Source organism: Cavia porcellus, unplaced genomic scaffold (assembly GCF_034190915.1).
Source record: "Cavia porcellus strain 051 isolate PalLab524CR breed Dunkin Hartley unplaced genomic scaffold, mCavPor4.1 scaffold_16, whole genome shotgun sequence".
Classification (NCBI taxonomy): domain Eukaryota; kingdom Metazoa; phylum Chordata; class Mammalia; order Rodentia; family Caviidae; genus Cavia; species Cavia porcellus.
The window spans coordinates 7,850,832-7,865,455 of record NW_026947499.1 but is presented as its reverse complement, the minus strand read 5'-3'; the positions used below and the strand labels follow the sequence as shown (position 1 = coordinate 7,865,455).

Genomic DNA, 14,624 nt, shown 5'->3' with positions numbered 1-14,624 from the left:
ACAAAGCCTCCCCTGCACTTCCTTGGCTCTGCTGTGGTGGAACGAAAGCAGATACTGTAATGAACAATTATGGCTCCATTACAATAAAACTTAGTTTACAAAGACAGTTGGCAGGCTTGGTCTGTGGCCCTCTGATTCGGGGAAGAAAGCTGGTTCCAGGCTCCTTACTGAGGCCGTGTAGGGCCCTGTTCCTTTCTGTTTGACGGAGAGGCTGCTTCTCTGCCCAGATTTGGGGTTGCCGGGAGGTCAAATGAGATCATCACAGCTCTGGGTGCTTGGGGAGAAGGAGCCGCAGAACTTAGGGCCGCTTGAGAGTCTGATGCAAAACACGTTGTTGTTTCTGCTGAGATCTGTAGAGAGAGCCAGGACCCCAGCCAGCAAATGTCCTGGGCACCTGTGTCCCAGGGGCTACCACAAAGGGCATCGGGATCCAGGGCTGTGGCAATGCCTGCAGCCCCAGCCTCCTGGAGGACAAGGGTGAGGGACCCAGAAGTCTCTGATGGGCTGTGACACTGTGCCTGGGCCTGCTGTCCTGACTGCCCTTGGGACCAGGCTCTGTGTTCCCCAGGGCCTGCTGGGTAACCCCTCCAGGGCAGTCACTTCAGAAGAAGTGGGCTTTGGTGGTCCAGAGGTCAGTCCTGAGACAGGGGGAATGGCAGTTTCTTCTTTTTCCCTGTGGCCCCTGTACATGGCACTGGACTTCTAGCTACCCAGATGGGCTTGGGGATAAGACCTGTAACAGTAGTGAAAAATAGCAGCTGCAGGGCGTGGTGGTGCACACCTGGGAGACTGAGGCAGGACGATCCCACATTCTAGGCATTTTAGCCACTTAATGAGACCCTATCTCAAAACAAAGAACAAAGAAATGGTTGGGGATATATAAAGGTCCTGGGTTCTACTCCCAAATAAAAAAGTTTTAAAAACATGAATATCCATTCATGTAAGACTTTTCTGAAATGTGTACCGACATGTAAGGCCACAGCTCAATGAATTTTTTTCCCATACTTCCTTTCTTGTTGGAGCTGAGTAACACATGCATGCGGGGCTTGGTGTGATCCAGGCACGCCTGAACTGAGAATGAGGAAACCCCTCAGGGGGCAAGATGGGCCACCGCTGAGGCCGCCTGGAGACCTTGTGGATGGTTTTCCTTAGTTAGCATCGGCCCCCTCCCAAGGTGCTGCTCAGGTTTCCTCCATTGTCTGCTCAGCTCCTTGCTGGTCCTGATTAAATACGGGCTGCCCAGGGTCAGTCAGCGCGACTGGCGGAGTTAGGAGCCCTGCTGAGGGTCTCACTCCTCCTGCAGCCCTGCAGACCAGGCCGCTTGTCTCATCCCTTTGGGCCCACGCCGTGCACCTGATAGGGGTTGGGGATCCAGGCACAGACCCTAACACTTTCTTTCTTTCTTTCTTTCTTTCTTTCTTTCTTTCTTTCTTTCCTTCTTTCTTCTCTTTCCTTATTTCTACTGCATTAGGGACAGAGGCCAGGCCCTTGTGCATGCCAGGCAAGTTCTGTACCATGATGCTATCATGCTCAGTTCAGAGCTGCTGCTTCTTTTTTTTTCTCCCTTTGGAGACGAGGTTTCACTATGTAGTTCAGGCTGGCTTCAAATTCATCACAATTCTTCTGCCTCAGCCTCCTGAGTGCTGGATCACAAGTGTGCACTGCCACAGCCAGCACAGAGCCTCACTTTGAAGATGTGAAATGGGGTGTGCAGACCTGGTTCCTCCCAAGGTCCAAAGCAGGGGCACAGTCTTCAGGGAAGGTGATTTGCTGTCCTGTTGGATCATGCTTTAAAATCCCACTGTGACCCCAGGCAGCTGGCCCTCTGCTGAAGATATACAGGGTCAGTTGAAGGGTTTCAAGCATCCTTAAGAACAGAAGATTAGCCAGGCGCAGTAGTGCAGGCCTGGAATCCCAGCTCTCGGTAGGCTGAGAAAGAGGATCACTGAGAGTTCAAGTCCAGCCTCAACTGCACGGTGAGACCTATCTCACAGAAAAAGAAAGCATAAGATTAATTTTATCATCAATGCACAGAAACATGGGTCTGTCAGACTCACATTTATTCTTTAGAATATTTCTATTGCTGAATTATTAATTATAATTTTATGAGTTTTGGGGCTGGGGGTTGCTCAGTGGCATAAGTGCCTGCTTTGCAAGTGCATGGTTGTAAGTTTGATCCCCAGTACCAAAAAAAAAAAAAAAAAAAGAGGGCAGGGGTTTAGCTCAGTGGTGTAAGTGCCTGCTTGGCAAACTTAAGGTCACGAGTTAGATCCCCGGCACCAAAAAAAGGAAAAAAAGAAAAAATTGTATGAGTTTTATTAAACGAGTCCTTAACAGGAAAAAAAAATCACAAAAATAAAATATTGAATTTATAATATTAAGTGTTTGTAGAAAAGCATCAAAATTTTCAGCGTCGACTTTTGTCGGTATACCAAGTCTAAAAAAGAACAAAAGTAAATTCTTATATAAAGTACAATGAAGATACCAGTAGCATTTTACAAAAAACATCTTTTTTCAATGATCACACCCGAGGCAGTTTTCACACCTGACACTACATGTTCCACGCGCACGTTCACACCGACAGCACCTGTGTTTAGCTTTCCTTTCCTGTGTGGCAGTCTCGCTACCTTGTCCTCTCCCTGTCAGGAGCTTCCTAGTATATTGTACAATGAACATATAGCAGAGTAATAAGATATCAATAAAGTAAAATATCAAACATGTAAGGAGCACCGAGAAGAGACATCGACATTTTCACATCAGCTGTGTACTTGCTTACGAAACTTAAAAGATAACAGAAGTAAAAACCTACGTGAACTACAGTGTAAACACAAACAAAATTCTACCACTTACATAAATTTGCTTTCACACCCAAGGCAGCCTTCTCACACAACTGCGTGTTCCCTACACAAGCATCGCTCACACTGATGGCACATGTGTTTTGCTTTTCTGCACTTTCTTGTAGGGCACAGTTGACCTCTTTTTGTTTTCCTGTGGTCATAGGAGGTGTTCAGGATGCTGTGCCTGCCAATTCGCCTGTCAGTGCACCGGTGTGCTCCACAATTTTTGTGTAGCTCCCGAGACAGAAGCATCTTGTTTTTCCTCTGCTGTAAATAATCTCTTATGAGCTTGGGCCCCAGTCCTCTGAGAACCTTTCTCTGTGCCATGTTGCACTTTTTTTGGTAAACGCTCCAACTATTTATGCCACACATGTTTAGGATCAAGTAAAACCACCACTGGCCAAGGCTTTGTGCGTCCTCACACTTGCTACGTAACTCATCAACATCTGCCCTGCTTTTGGTTTTGTTGTAGGAAGTTTCTATCCCGGGTTCCATTTTGTCAAGATTTCCTACCGATATTTCTGTCACGGTGGAATGTTATCATCAGCAGGGGCAGTGTTTAGTCAAGGTTTGCAAGGAGTAGATTTAATATAGGACACATAATTTATAGGATTATTTTATAATATTCACCCCAAATGTCAAATGCAGGGGGGTGCAGGACACCTGTCCACATACTAGAGACCCCAAGAATCCAGCCAAGGGCCTCAATCCCATGGCAATGTCCCCGGGTTCCAACGTCTCAAGCGAGTCTGTATGGAGGATCTGCAGGGGGAAGGCCCCAGGGTCAGCGTGGAAGCTAGGTCGTCTGCACCAGTAGGATGAAGATCTGTGCCAGCAGGCTGAGGGATCTGCACTGGAGCCAGGAATGATACTCCAGTAAGGACCGGAGCTCCCCCAAAAAGAACCACGGCCACCCTCAGCAACAGCAAGATCTCAGCTCCTCTGATGATGAGAACAGCTGGGTTCCTATCAGGAAGCCAGCGTGACAGCTTCTCCTGGAGAATCAACAGCTCCTTCTTCCCCTCCAAGCCTGCTTCCATGCTGCTGGCCACAATCCTCAGGTGGGCCCTCCGCACCCAGCACCACACTGCCTCCGTTCAGCTGGGTGTTACAAGCAGCCCATTAGTAAATCCACCACAACTAATTTGTTTTTCTTTGTCATGCAGGAGGCCAATATTATCATCACTCTCAAATCCAAAGGTTGTACTCTACAATTCATGGCTTTGAAATGGCAACGTTTCATTTGGAATTTCTGGTTTGTTACTGGGCACAGCTCCTGCACTGGTCAGCTCCTGGTCTGTTATCAAATGTAACATCAATTGGAAATGTGTGCACCAATTGTGGAAATGATGTGAGTAACAATGTTCGTAATACCATTCAGTTTATTACAATACAAATAAGGACCTGACAGCTGAGTTCCAGGATAAAGGGTTAAACTGAAAGCACAACAACTCTTCACATCTACAAGAACATACTTTTTTTTTTTTTTTTTTTGAGACAGGGTTTCACTTTGCAGATCAGGCTGGCCTCAAACTCACAGCCATCCTCCTGCCTCAGCCTCCTGAGTACTGGGATTACAGGCCCAACCACACATTTTTATGCCGTATTTAGACCCATGGCTTTTCCATAAATCTTTTCTAGTCCTGCGATCACCATGAGAAATTCTTGCTAAGTAGAGCAGACCCACGAATGCTTTCAGTCCCGCTACTGAGGTTTCATGATGAACAGTTTTGGCTACAGCTACTGGTACCTGCGGAACACTCTACTTGCACGTCAGCCTTTGTGTATTTCACAGCATCTCGGAGCATTTGATCTGTCACAGTTTCCAGCACTGAACGGCAGTGCTGGCATTCTGTCCAGCCCATTTCACCCCTGCCAAGACCCTCACTGTGTTTCAGAGATACTCCTAACATGGGGCGGTTCCGCTGGACTGTGTGGCCGTTGCGTAACATTCGAACTGCTCAGATGTAAGTTCGTCCTCACATTGTTGTTCTCTTTATGGTCTGAATTTGGGGTCACATGGCCAACATCAAAGTTGTCGTCATCATCCAGCCACACCATTCTGTCATTATGAAAACATTTCTTTCACCGTAACAGATCATCTCCATCATCCATGCATGAATAATCTGATGAGTCTTTTCTTTGGTACCAGGGATCGAAACTCAGGGTCTTGTACTTGCTATGTAGGTGCTAATGCTGCTAAGCTCCATCCCAGCTCTGATGATTCACTTTTGATCCCCTTCAAAATTTATAAATCTGGTTTCTCTTGTGCTATTTTACTGAATTGTGCTACCCCTAGGCCAGGGATATAGAGCTCAGTGGCACAGTGCCTGCCTGGCAAATGCAAGGTCCTGAGTTTGATTCTTGTTACAAAAACAAAAAAAAACAAAAAACAAAACAAACAAACAAAAAAACCAACCAACTTTAAAAAGGCTACTTCTATCAGAAAAATCAAAAGAAACCTTTAAAAAAAAAATCCTAGAGTGGTGTGGGTCTATTGAATCCTGTGTGATGCTCGAGTAAAAATTCACAAAACAAAGTTACATGGAGCATAAGGTGGGTAAAAGTCCCATTTTGCTACTTCTGCACACTTGCATACACCTTTCCTTCATCACACCAACACAGACTGCTTCCTGTATCCTGCAGGGAAAGGTACTGAGTTGCACTGCTGGCTACTACTACCCTGAAATACAACTTTAGACTAAAAAAATAAGGGGCGGATTTGGTAAACCCACTAAAGTTGACATCCAATCCCAGAACTCAGGAGGCTGAGGCAAGAGGATCATACCAGATTTGAGACCAGCCTACCTACATAATGAGTTCAAGGCCAGTCTAGAATATACAGTGAGACCCTGTCTCAAAAACAAAGTGTTGGTATCCACCAAGCACCCTGGAACCAATCCCCTGTGGATAACAAGGGAAAACTTGAACTGTATGATTCCATTTCTCTGAGATTTCTAGAAGGAGCCAAACTCTGGAGACAGAAAGCTGCACCCAAGTTGCATGGGGCTGGACATATTGTATGACTCCAAACACACACAGGGCAATGTTCCTGGGTGATAAATGTCTAAACCTAGGTAGCAAGGATGATGACACATTATAAGCTTTTTTTTTTTTTTTTTGTCTTTTTTGAGACAAGGTTTCACTATGCAGTTCAGGCTGAACTTGAGCTCACTTTGTAGCTCAGGCTGGTCTCGAACTCTCAACCATCCTCCTGCCTCAGCCTCCCAAGTGCTGGGATTACAGGTATGAGCCACCACGCCTGGCCTTGTTTTTTGTTTTGATACTGTGAGTTGAACGCAGGACCTTGTGCTTGCCAGGCAGTTGCTTGTGCCACTGAGCTACAGCCCCAGCCCCCTAAACTTGTTAAAGCTCATTAAATTGTACGCCTGTAACGGTGAACTGGGGACGATACAAACTACATCTCCAGCATGCATCGTGCTGGGGGCGGTGGTGCATCCCTGTAAATCCCCACACTCTGGGAGGCTGAAGCAGGAAGGTTGCAAGTTTGAGCCCCTGGTGACTTTAACCACCAAGAGCCTGTCTAAAAACCAAAAAAATCCTCAAAACCCCAAGCCACACTGGCCTATTCACCAGCACCTGCCTCCTTTTCTGATACATAAGATGGGGGTACCATGCCTGCCTTGCCCACGCCCCGGTGTGGGGAAACTGTGGTGGTGGCTGAACTGTGCAGACCCTCCCAGCTGACCCCAAGGTGAGTGCTGCATGGGATGGCGATGTCCCAAGCGATCCAGATCCTGTTTTGCTTTGCACATCCGACCTGCCGCCCGCCAGGCTGGGAGCCACGCGCGGCGGATGCACCAGCCCTGAACTCTGGCCCGAGCTGTCCCCAGAGATGGCCCTGGTCTTTCAGTTTCAACGCTTGTTTATTTTCAAAGAAACGTTGCCAGACCGTGTGGCCACCCCTGCCTGCCCTTTTATGATTTGTTTCATTCAGAAGATTTCAGGCAGGGAGAGAGGCGAGGTAAAGAGGCCAGTAGCCAAGCGTCTGCCAGCAAAGACCTGCAAGGTGCCTGGCCGGGGGCTTGAGGGGCGCAGGTGTTGGTGGCTCAGTTGCAAAGTGGGGCCAGGTCACCCCCTGAACCCCAAAACACCAGGAATGGCAAGGCCACTTGTAATAATTATAAACATTTGCCAAACAGCGCTGGAATAACTGGACATCTTTGGGGGACGAAGATGACTCCCTGCCTCGGACCATATCAGGAACTCGCTCAGAATGGATTATAAACCAAAATGTAACATGTAAAACCACAGCGTTTTTTGGAGACAGAGTCACACTGTGTAGTTCAGACTGGCCTTAACTTGCAGCAGTCCTCCTGCCTCAGCCTCCTAAGTGCTGGCATTACAGGCATGTTGCCCCCATGCCTAGCAAAAACAATATTTTGGGGGGAAAGTATAGAAGAAAATCTTTGTGATCTCAAATTAGACAAAAATTTTTCTTTTGGACATTACTCAAAGTATTAGCTGTAGCCAGGCATGGTGGCCATGAGTGAAATCTCAGCACTTGGGAGGCTGAGGTAGGAGGAACACTGAGACTTCCAGGCCAGGCTGAGCAACATAATGAGATCCTGTCTGCAAATAAATAATAAAAAAAGGCCTGGGGCTGTGACCAGTGGAGAGTGGAAGGGAAGATTGATGACACTGGGTGTGGCTGAGGAGTCAGACCACCGAGGATTTTCATGCACTGCCAGTGGAAACATAAAATGTGTGGTCACATTTGCAAGAGTTCAGCAGATTTGAGTCAGGCTCAATGGCCTGTCCCTATAGTTCCACTACACAGGAGGCTGGGCAAGGAGGATCCCGTGAGTCCAGGGCTAGGGGTCAGCCTAGTAAGAGCATGTCTCTCCCCTCCCTTGCTCCTTACTGGAATCGAATAGAGGGCCTTCTGCGTGTGCAACATGTCAGCACTTTAGTTTTTATTTTGAGACAGGGTCTTGCTAAATTGCTAAATTGCCTAAACTGGTCTGGATTCTCCTGCCTCAGCCTCCCAGAGTGCAGGGATTACAGGCAAGTGCCACTATCTGACTACAGGTTCTGTCTCTTAAAGCTTGCAGATTTCCTATAAAATTAAATCTACGATTACACCACCACCTAGCCACACTACTCCCAAGTAATAAAAGTACAAAAACCTGGATGGGGGTGTTTACAATGTCCTTATTCATAATCACTGCAGCCTGAAAACAGTGGAAAGGACTTTCCACTGGTGACAAGCAAAACAAACTATGGAACACGGCTGAAATGAAATGCTGCTTCACCTCTGGGCACAGCGGTACATGCCTACAATGTCAGCACTTGGGAGGCTGAAGCAAGAGAATCTCGAGTTCAAGGCCAGTCTAGGAAACTTAGCAAGACTTTGTCCCAAAATTTAAAAAGGAAAATATAAAAAATAAAAAGGGCTGAGGGTGTAGCTTAGTGTAAAGACCCTAGGTTCAACTCACATTACCATCATGACCCCAAAAAAAAAAAAAAAAGAAAAGGAAAAAAATGAAAGGAGGAGGAGGAGGGAAAGGTGAAGAAAGAGAAGAAGAAGAAGAAGAAGAAGAAGAAGAAGAAGAAGAAGAAGAAGAAGAAGTGCAGCAGCAGAGGAGGAGGTGGAGACAGAATACTGTACAACAATAAAAATGAACCTCAGGGGTATACAACATGGAAATACACACAGGGATCCATTATCCTAAGTGAAAGAAGCCAGACTCAAGGCTACTTATTGAATGATTGCATTTATTTATTGATGCATTTTGAGACAGAGTCTCTCTACATAATGCAGGCTCAACTCAGACTCAAGATCTTCCTGCCTCAGCTTCCCCAGCATTGTGATTATAGGCATGTGGCCCTATACTTGTGTCTGTTACTTTTCTCTCATTGCTAAGACAAAATACCCAACACCTAAGATTAAAGAGGAAAGGTTTGTTTGGCTCACAGTTTGTAGAGGTTTCAGTCCATAGTCAGTTGGCTCTAAAATACCAAAAGCAACAAAAGCAAGAGAGCCACGAGACTGTTTTGGTCCCTTGCGTGGTATGCATACTACCCGTCCTTGAGCAGGTGTACACTCACAGCCTCAGCATTGGACCATGAATCAATCACACTCTAGATTCAGCCACTTATGAAAAATCTGCTCTCTGCATGACTGTATGAGGCTTTGGGGGCACGTCCAGACACAAACCACAACAATGTGGCTTACTGATTTATTTACTGAGACACAGTTTTGCCGTTACCGCTCCTGAGCTTACGGCATCCTCCTGGATCACAGCCCCAGAGGCTCCTTTCTGGGCTTCTGCAGAGCTTCCACGGTGACGAGTTCAAAACAGACCCAGGAGGGAGGAAAAGAGAACAAAACCATACACAAGGCAGACAACAAAGATAACGTCTGATAAATCCAAGATTCTGGGAGAGATAAGAGATGATATTGTATCCATGAAACCAGAGCAGATAACACTTCCTCAGACTAGCAAGGAAGGAGAGATGAAGAGAGATACGGAAACAAGGAAAACTTCTAAGAAAGTTTTGGTTCATTTTGTTTTGCTTTATGTTGAGACAGGGTCTTGCTCTATAACTCAGGCTGGCCTCCAGCTCACCCAGGCTGGCCTTGAACAGACTACCTGTGCATCTGTGGGTTTTTCACTCCAGGATTCAACCAATCTTGGACTGAAAAAATTTTGAAAATACCCTGCGTATGTAGTGAACACCACAGACATTTTGGGGAGGGGAATTATTCCCCAAACTACTATTTACACCCATTTACATTGTATTAGGTATTATGAGTCACCTGAGAGTCACTGACTCTCAGGAAGATGTGTGTAAGTTCTAGGCAAATACTCTGTCATTTTATATACAGGACTTGGGCTTCTTTTTGTTTGTTTTGTTTTATTTTTTGGTACCAGAAATGGAATGCAGGACTTTGTGCTTGCCTTATTTGTGCATAGCCACTGCGCTATGTCCCAGGGCAAGGACTTGGGCTTCTGTGACTCAGTGTCTGGGGGGCTAGGGGTGGCCTGGAATAGAACCCTTCCAAAGATGTCATGGACTGACTAGAATGGAAATGGAGAGAGTTCGTGCCCAAGCACAAAAAAAAGGAAAAGGAAAGAAAGAGTTGGGAAACAAATTCAACGTTTAACAGAAGTTCCAGAAAGACAGTAGAAAAAACAAAAAGAAGGCCCCAGATGGAGCTCAGCCCAGCGCTAGTGCCTACCACGAAAGAGCCTAGCGTTCAAATCTTTAGCAGAAGGGAGGGAATTAGGGCGTGGCAAAGAGCCGGGCAATAGGGCGTGACCTGTCAATCACAGAGAGCTAGCAAATCACAACGGAGATGCATATGCAGAACAGCTTCCCAGCGCAGGCCCAGATTTGACCTCAAAAGAAGAAAGATGCCATTGACTTCGTCACCACTGCCTTCTTATTCTTGCAGTGGTCAGTCCTGCTTGCAGGGTGTTTCTTTGGAGCACATCCTCTTCAGCACTTGGTTTCCTTCTTTCTTATTAACTTTAAATAGACTTTGCATTTCCATCTTCATCAGTTGTCCCATTCAGTTCTTTGCACGGGACAGCAAGAGACTGGAAAGGACCGTTGGCCTCTATACTGTCCCAGAGCCAAAGGAAGGAGGGAAGGAAGAAACATGGTGATTGGCTCAGGAGGCTGAGGTAGGAGGGTCTCCATGAGTTCCAGGCCAGTTTGGGCTCCGCAGTGAGACCCTATCCCACCCTCCCCACAAAAAAGTAAAATCTAATGAGTCCGACGATGTCCAAAATAGATGATGGTAGACGATAACTATTTTCAGAAAGTTACAGATCAGTAGTAGAAGTAATAAAACTATTTCAAGTGGTGATCACGAGGAAAGTAATGGCTGGTAAGGGGCAGGAGTGTGTTGGGGAGAGGCAGAAAGAAGAATACTTTTTTTTATGGTACTGAAGATTGAATCAGGGCCTCTGTACTGAGCTACATCTCCAGCCCTCTAAAACTCACTCTCTCTTTTTCTTTTCTTTCTTTTTTTTTTTTTTTTGTCTTTTTGAGACGTGGTCTCTCTATGCAGTTCAGGCTGGCCTTGAGCTCATTTTGTAGCCTAGGCTGACCTCGAACTCGCAACGATCCTCCTGCCTCAGCCTCCCGAGTGCTGGGATTACAGGTGTGTGCCACCATGCCCGGCTTTTGTTTCTATCTTTTTAAATTCTGAGACAGGGTCTTGCTAATTGCCCAGCTAGGCTCAAACTTTCAGTCCTGCCTTGGTCCCCCTGGAGCACTGGGAGCCTCCCAGAGTGCTGGGATGACAGGCAGGCAGCACCAGCTCAGTTGACCCTGTTCCCTATCAGCCTCCTCACACAACATACATCTCGTTACTATCTTGTTTCCTCCTTAGAGAGTGATTTTCACTGTACTACTAGAGTAAAGGTAACTATAGGTTAATTTAGTGACTACACATGCTTTGTCCCTGGCCACCTGGAATTTGCCTCTTATCATCTGGGAGCATTCCTTTTTTTTTTTTTTTTCCATCTGGGAATATTCCTAATTGGGGTCTGTACTTTTTAGGAGGTGAGGGGAGGCACTGAGACAGGGCCCTGTTATGCAGATCAGGCTAGTCTTGAACTTTAGTGGCCCAGGCTGGCCTAGAATTCAGGGTGATCTTCCTGTTTCAGCCTCCCCCAGAGCTGGGATTACAGGCATGTGTCACCACCTCAGCAGTTTGATATTAATGATCTTTTTTGGTTCCATTTTCTGGGTATCTCTGCTGACTACACTGTCTTCTCACACTCCTGTGTGTTCTCTTAGTTTTATATCCTTGAAGACTGGTTCTTTTTCTAAACTCTCGATTCCTGCTATGATTGCTAATTCTGAAAAATTGTGGGTCAGCCTAGCTATCTCAACACCTGGCCCATATTTACAACATTAAATATGCAGTATTGCATTATACTGGGTGGGGGGCTAGGCTGTATTTAAGGAATTCACTGGAGCTGACATTACATTGCTTTCGCTGTTCATTAGGGTTAAAATCCCCATCCCCTTGCTGGGGATTGAACCCACGGCCTTGAGCACGTGCTATATTACAGGAATTGTCCCTTTTTTGACAGAGAAGAAAACTGGCTCAGAATGTTCCCTTTGGAATTATCAGGGGCTGCTGTGCTGGCCGGGTTGCAGGACAACAGCCACAGCTTTTGGACTGCACACAGGCGGCGGAGTCCAGAGCAGACGGCTGGGCTCCCGCGGACTCTGCACTGGCAGGAGAGGGTCTGCTTCGCACGCTAGAAAAATCCCTTAGATATTCCATGACCCAGTCTTTGCATTGATAAAAAGTAATGCGGACAGCAGCCACGACCCCCCACACAATCAGAAAGGTGCTTTGAGCGCTCAGTTCCGGGCCTCGCAGAAGAAAGCCGCCCACGAGGGAGGAGCCCCACCCCCACCCACCACGTGGAGGGCCCTCCCCGCACCGCCCGCAGCCAGGCCAAGCGCCAGTCCCTAGGGCGGACCCGGCGGCGGGGACAGCCGTCGCCGTCCCTGGACCCAGTCACCCACGAGGGCCGCCGGCTGCAGCCAGCGTCCCGCAGCTCCCGGGTCAGCCGAGAGCAGAGGGGGCGGTGGCGAGGGGCGGGGCTGGGAGGCGTGGCCTCCCGATTTTTTTTTTTTGTCCTCCTAAATAAGTAGCAGTTTTCCTGTACCTTTAAGAGGCGAGTAAGGGCATACAATTGGCTGGCGCTCGCGTGACGTCACACCGGGGCCGGCGCCCTCCCCTGCAGCGCTGCCGCGCGCCCGCGGATAGTCCGCGCGCGGGCCCTGGAGCCCCTCAGCCTCTCAGCGTCCGTCGTCTCGGGCCCCGGGGGATGCCCCGGTTAGGTCCCCCTCATGGCCGCCGACGTTTTCATGTGCTCCCCTCGCCGGCCCCGCAGCCGGGTCCGCTCGGTGCTGCTCAAGTCGCCGGTGCCAGAGGACGACGACGACTCGGACACGGATGAGCCGTCCCCGCCGCCTGCCTCCGGCTCGGCCTCCGTGGCCCGGGCTCACGCGAGCGCCGCGCCGCTACCGCCCCGGAGCGGCTCGGGCCGGGAGGAGCCTCCGCGCCGCCAGCAGATCATCCATAGCGGCCACTTCATGGTGTCGTCGCCTCACCGCGAGCACCCGCCCAAGAAGGGCTACGATTTCGACACGGTCAACAAACAGACATGCCAGACCTACAGCTTTGGCAAGACCAGCTCCTGCCACCTGTCCATCGACGCCTCGCTCACCAAGCTGTTCGAGTGCATGACCCTGGCCTACAGGTAGGAGCCAGCCGGACCCGCGTTCCTGCAGGGGCCTCCTTTTCACACAACGGAGGGCTGGGCCGCTGGGCCCCCGGGGCTTCGCGTGTTCCGTGGAGAGGAGGTGTGTGTCAGGGTCCCCAGGTGCCAGAGACGCCGCGGTCCTGGCCTTTCTGTTGGGAACTGTGTTCTGCTTCTTCCGCCTTCTTACTGCTCATCCAGGCCCTGCCTCCTGGGGTCAGGGGCCACAGATCTAGGGCGAGAACGAGGTGTGGACACAGATGCACCTTGCGTTACTTGGCACTGTCTGCCCTGCCCTGTTCCTCCAAGTGTGGATAAGACCACCTGTCCAGGCCGTCTGTGGCCCAGGTTCCAGTGTTTAATGATTGTGTAATACCTTGGAGCCTGCTTCCTCCTTCAGAGAGAATGACAGTAGTCTCTGCCTCCAGGGGGCTCTTGTGCGGATGGACTGAGGTAGGTAGAGTGCTTGTTCCTGTGCCTAGCACAGAGTTAGGTGCTCTGTACATTTTAGCTACTTCTTTTCTTTCTTTCTTTCTTTTTTTTTTTTGCGTTACTGGGAGTTAAACCCAGGACCTTCCTGTTGAACTGCCCCCCCCCTTTTAATTTGTATGTTTAATTTGGAGACTAGATCTTGCTAAATTGCTAGGTTTCCCCTGGCAGAACTGAAACTTGCAACTTTCTTGCTTTAGCCTCCCAGGGTGCAGGCATTAAAATGTTAGTTACTTTTCACGTTGTACCTGTGCCAAGAGACTGGGTCCCCTATAGCCCATTTATTGGAAGGCTCTGGGGGAGGGCCATGAGGCTGTTGGATGGATTTCTGGCTGCCCTGAAACATATAAGGGAGATGGCAGTGTCCAAGACAGATATCCCAGATACCAACTTAGGTTGAGCTCTGAGTTGAGAGTCCTTTATTCCCCCCCCCCCCGTTATCATTTTTAATTTTTTGAGACAGAGTCTTACTGGAGTGTCCAGGCTGGCCTTGAACTCAGTATGTAGCCCAGGTTTGTCTTAAATTCCTGATGCTTCTCCTGCCTCAGCCTCCTGGATGTTGGGATTACAGGCACCCAGCACCACACTGTGCTCTAGGTAATAGAAATCCCTGTCCCTTGAGGTTAAAACCTCTGTCCACTCTCTACCTTCCCCAGGATATATTAGGTATTTACTTTGGGTGACTTTTGCCTCAGTTGAAAAATTCTCTAGACTGACTGCAGACCTGAGCAGTCCAGCCCCACACAGAGCGGGTGCTGAGATCTCTGCAGAGTTAGTTATCCTCAGGCCCTAGCTGCTAAGCTCTGCTTTTCAGGCAGCCCAGGAAGTGTCCTGGGAGACTCCAGCAGCAGCGTAAAGAACAGTAGGAATATTCCCCTGGCCCCTTTTCTGGAGAGTAGTGAACGGCTCAGATAAATCCAAGTTAAAACATCATGCCTGTATGGATTTAACACACTAGCTACTTGGCCCTGGATGGCATTTCTCCCCATGGAATAAGTGATCAGTCAGCTTGTTCCTTTGTTATGTTCCTGAGATG

The 14,624-nt window shown here is 48.4% G+C and overlaps 1 protein-coding gene across 7 annotated transcripts in view; it reads left to right on the top strand.

Moving 5' to 3' along the window:
• The first annotated feature begins 12,553 nt into the window (after positions 1-12,553).
• Mlxip (MLX interacting protein) overlaps positions 12,554-14,624 on the top strand; it is a 44,280-nt gene continuing 42,209 nt past the window's right edge. For all 7 annotated transcript variants that reach the window (XR_010039610.1, XM_003462921.5, XM_013144796.3 and 4 more), the window contains exon 1: positions 12,554-13,099. Coding sequence is in view for 6 of the 7 variants with exons in the window: in XM_003462921.5 (XP_003462969.1) it covers positions 12,687-13,099 (413 nt within the window). In the remaining variant the exon portion in view is untranslated. The remainder of the gene's footprint in view (positions 13,100-14,624) is intronic.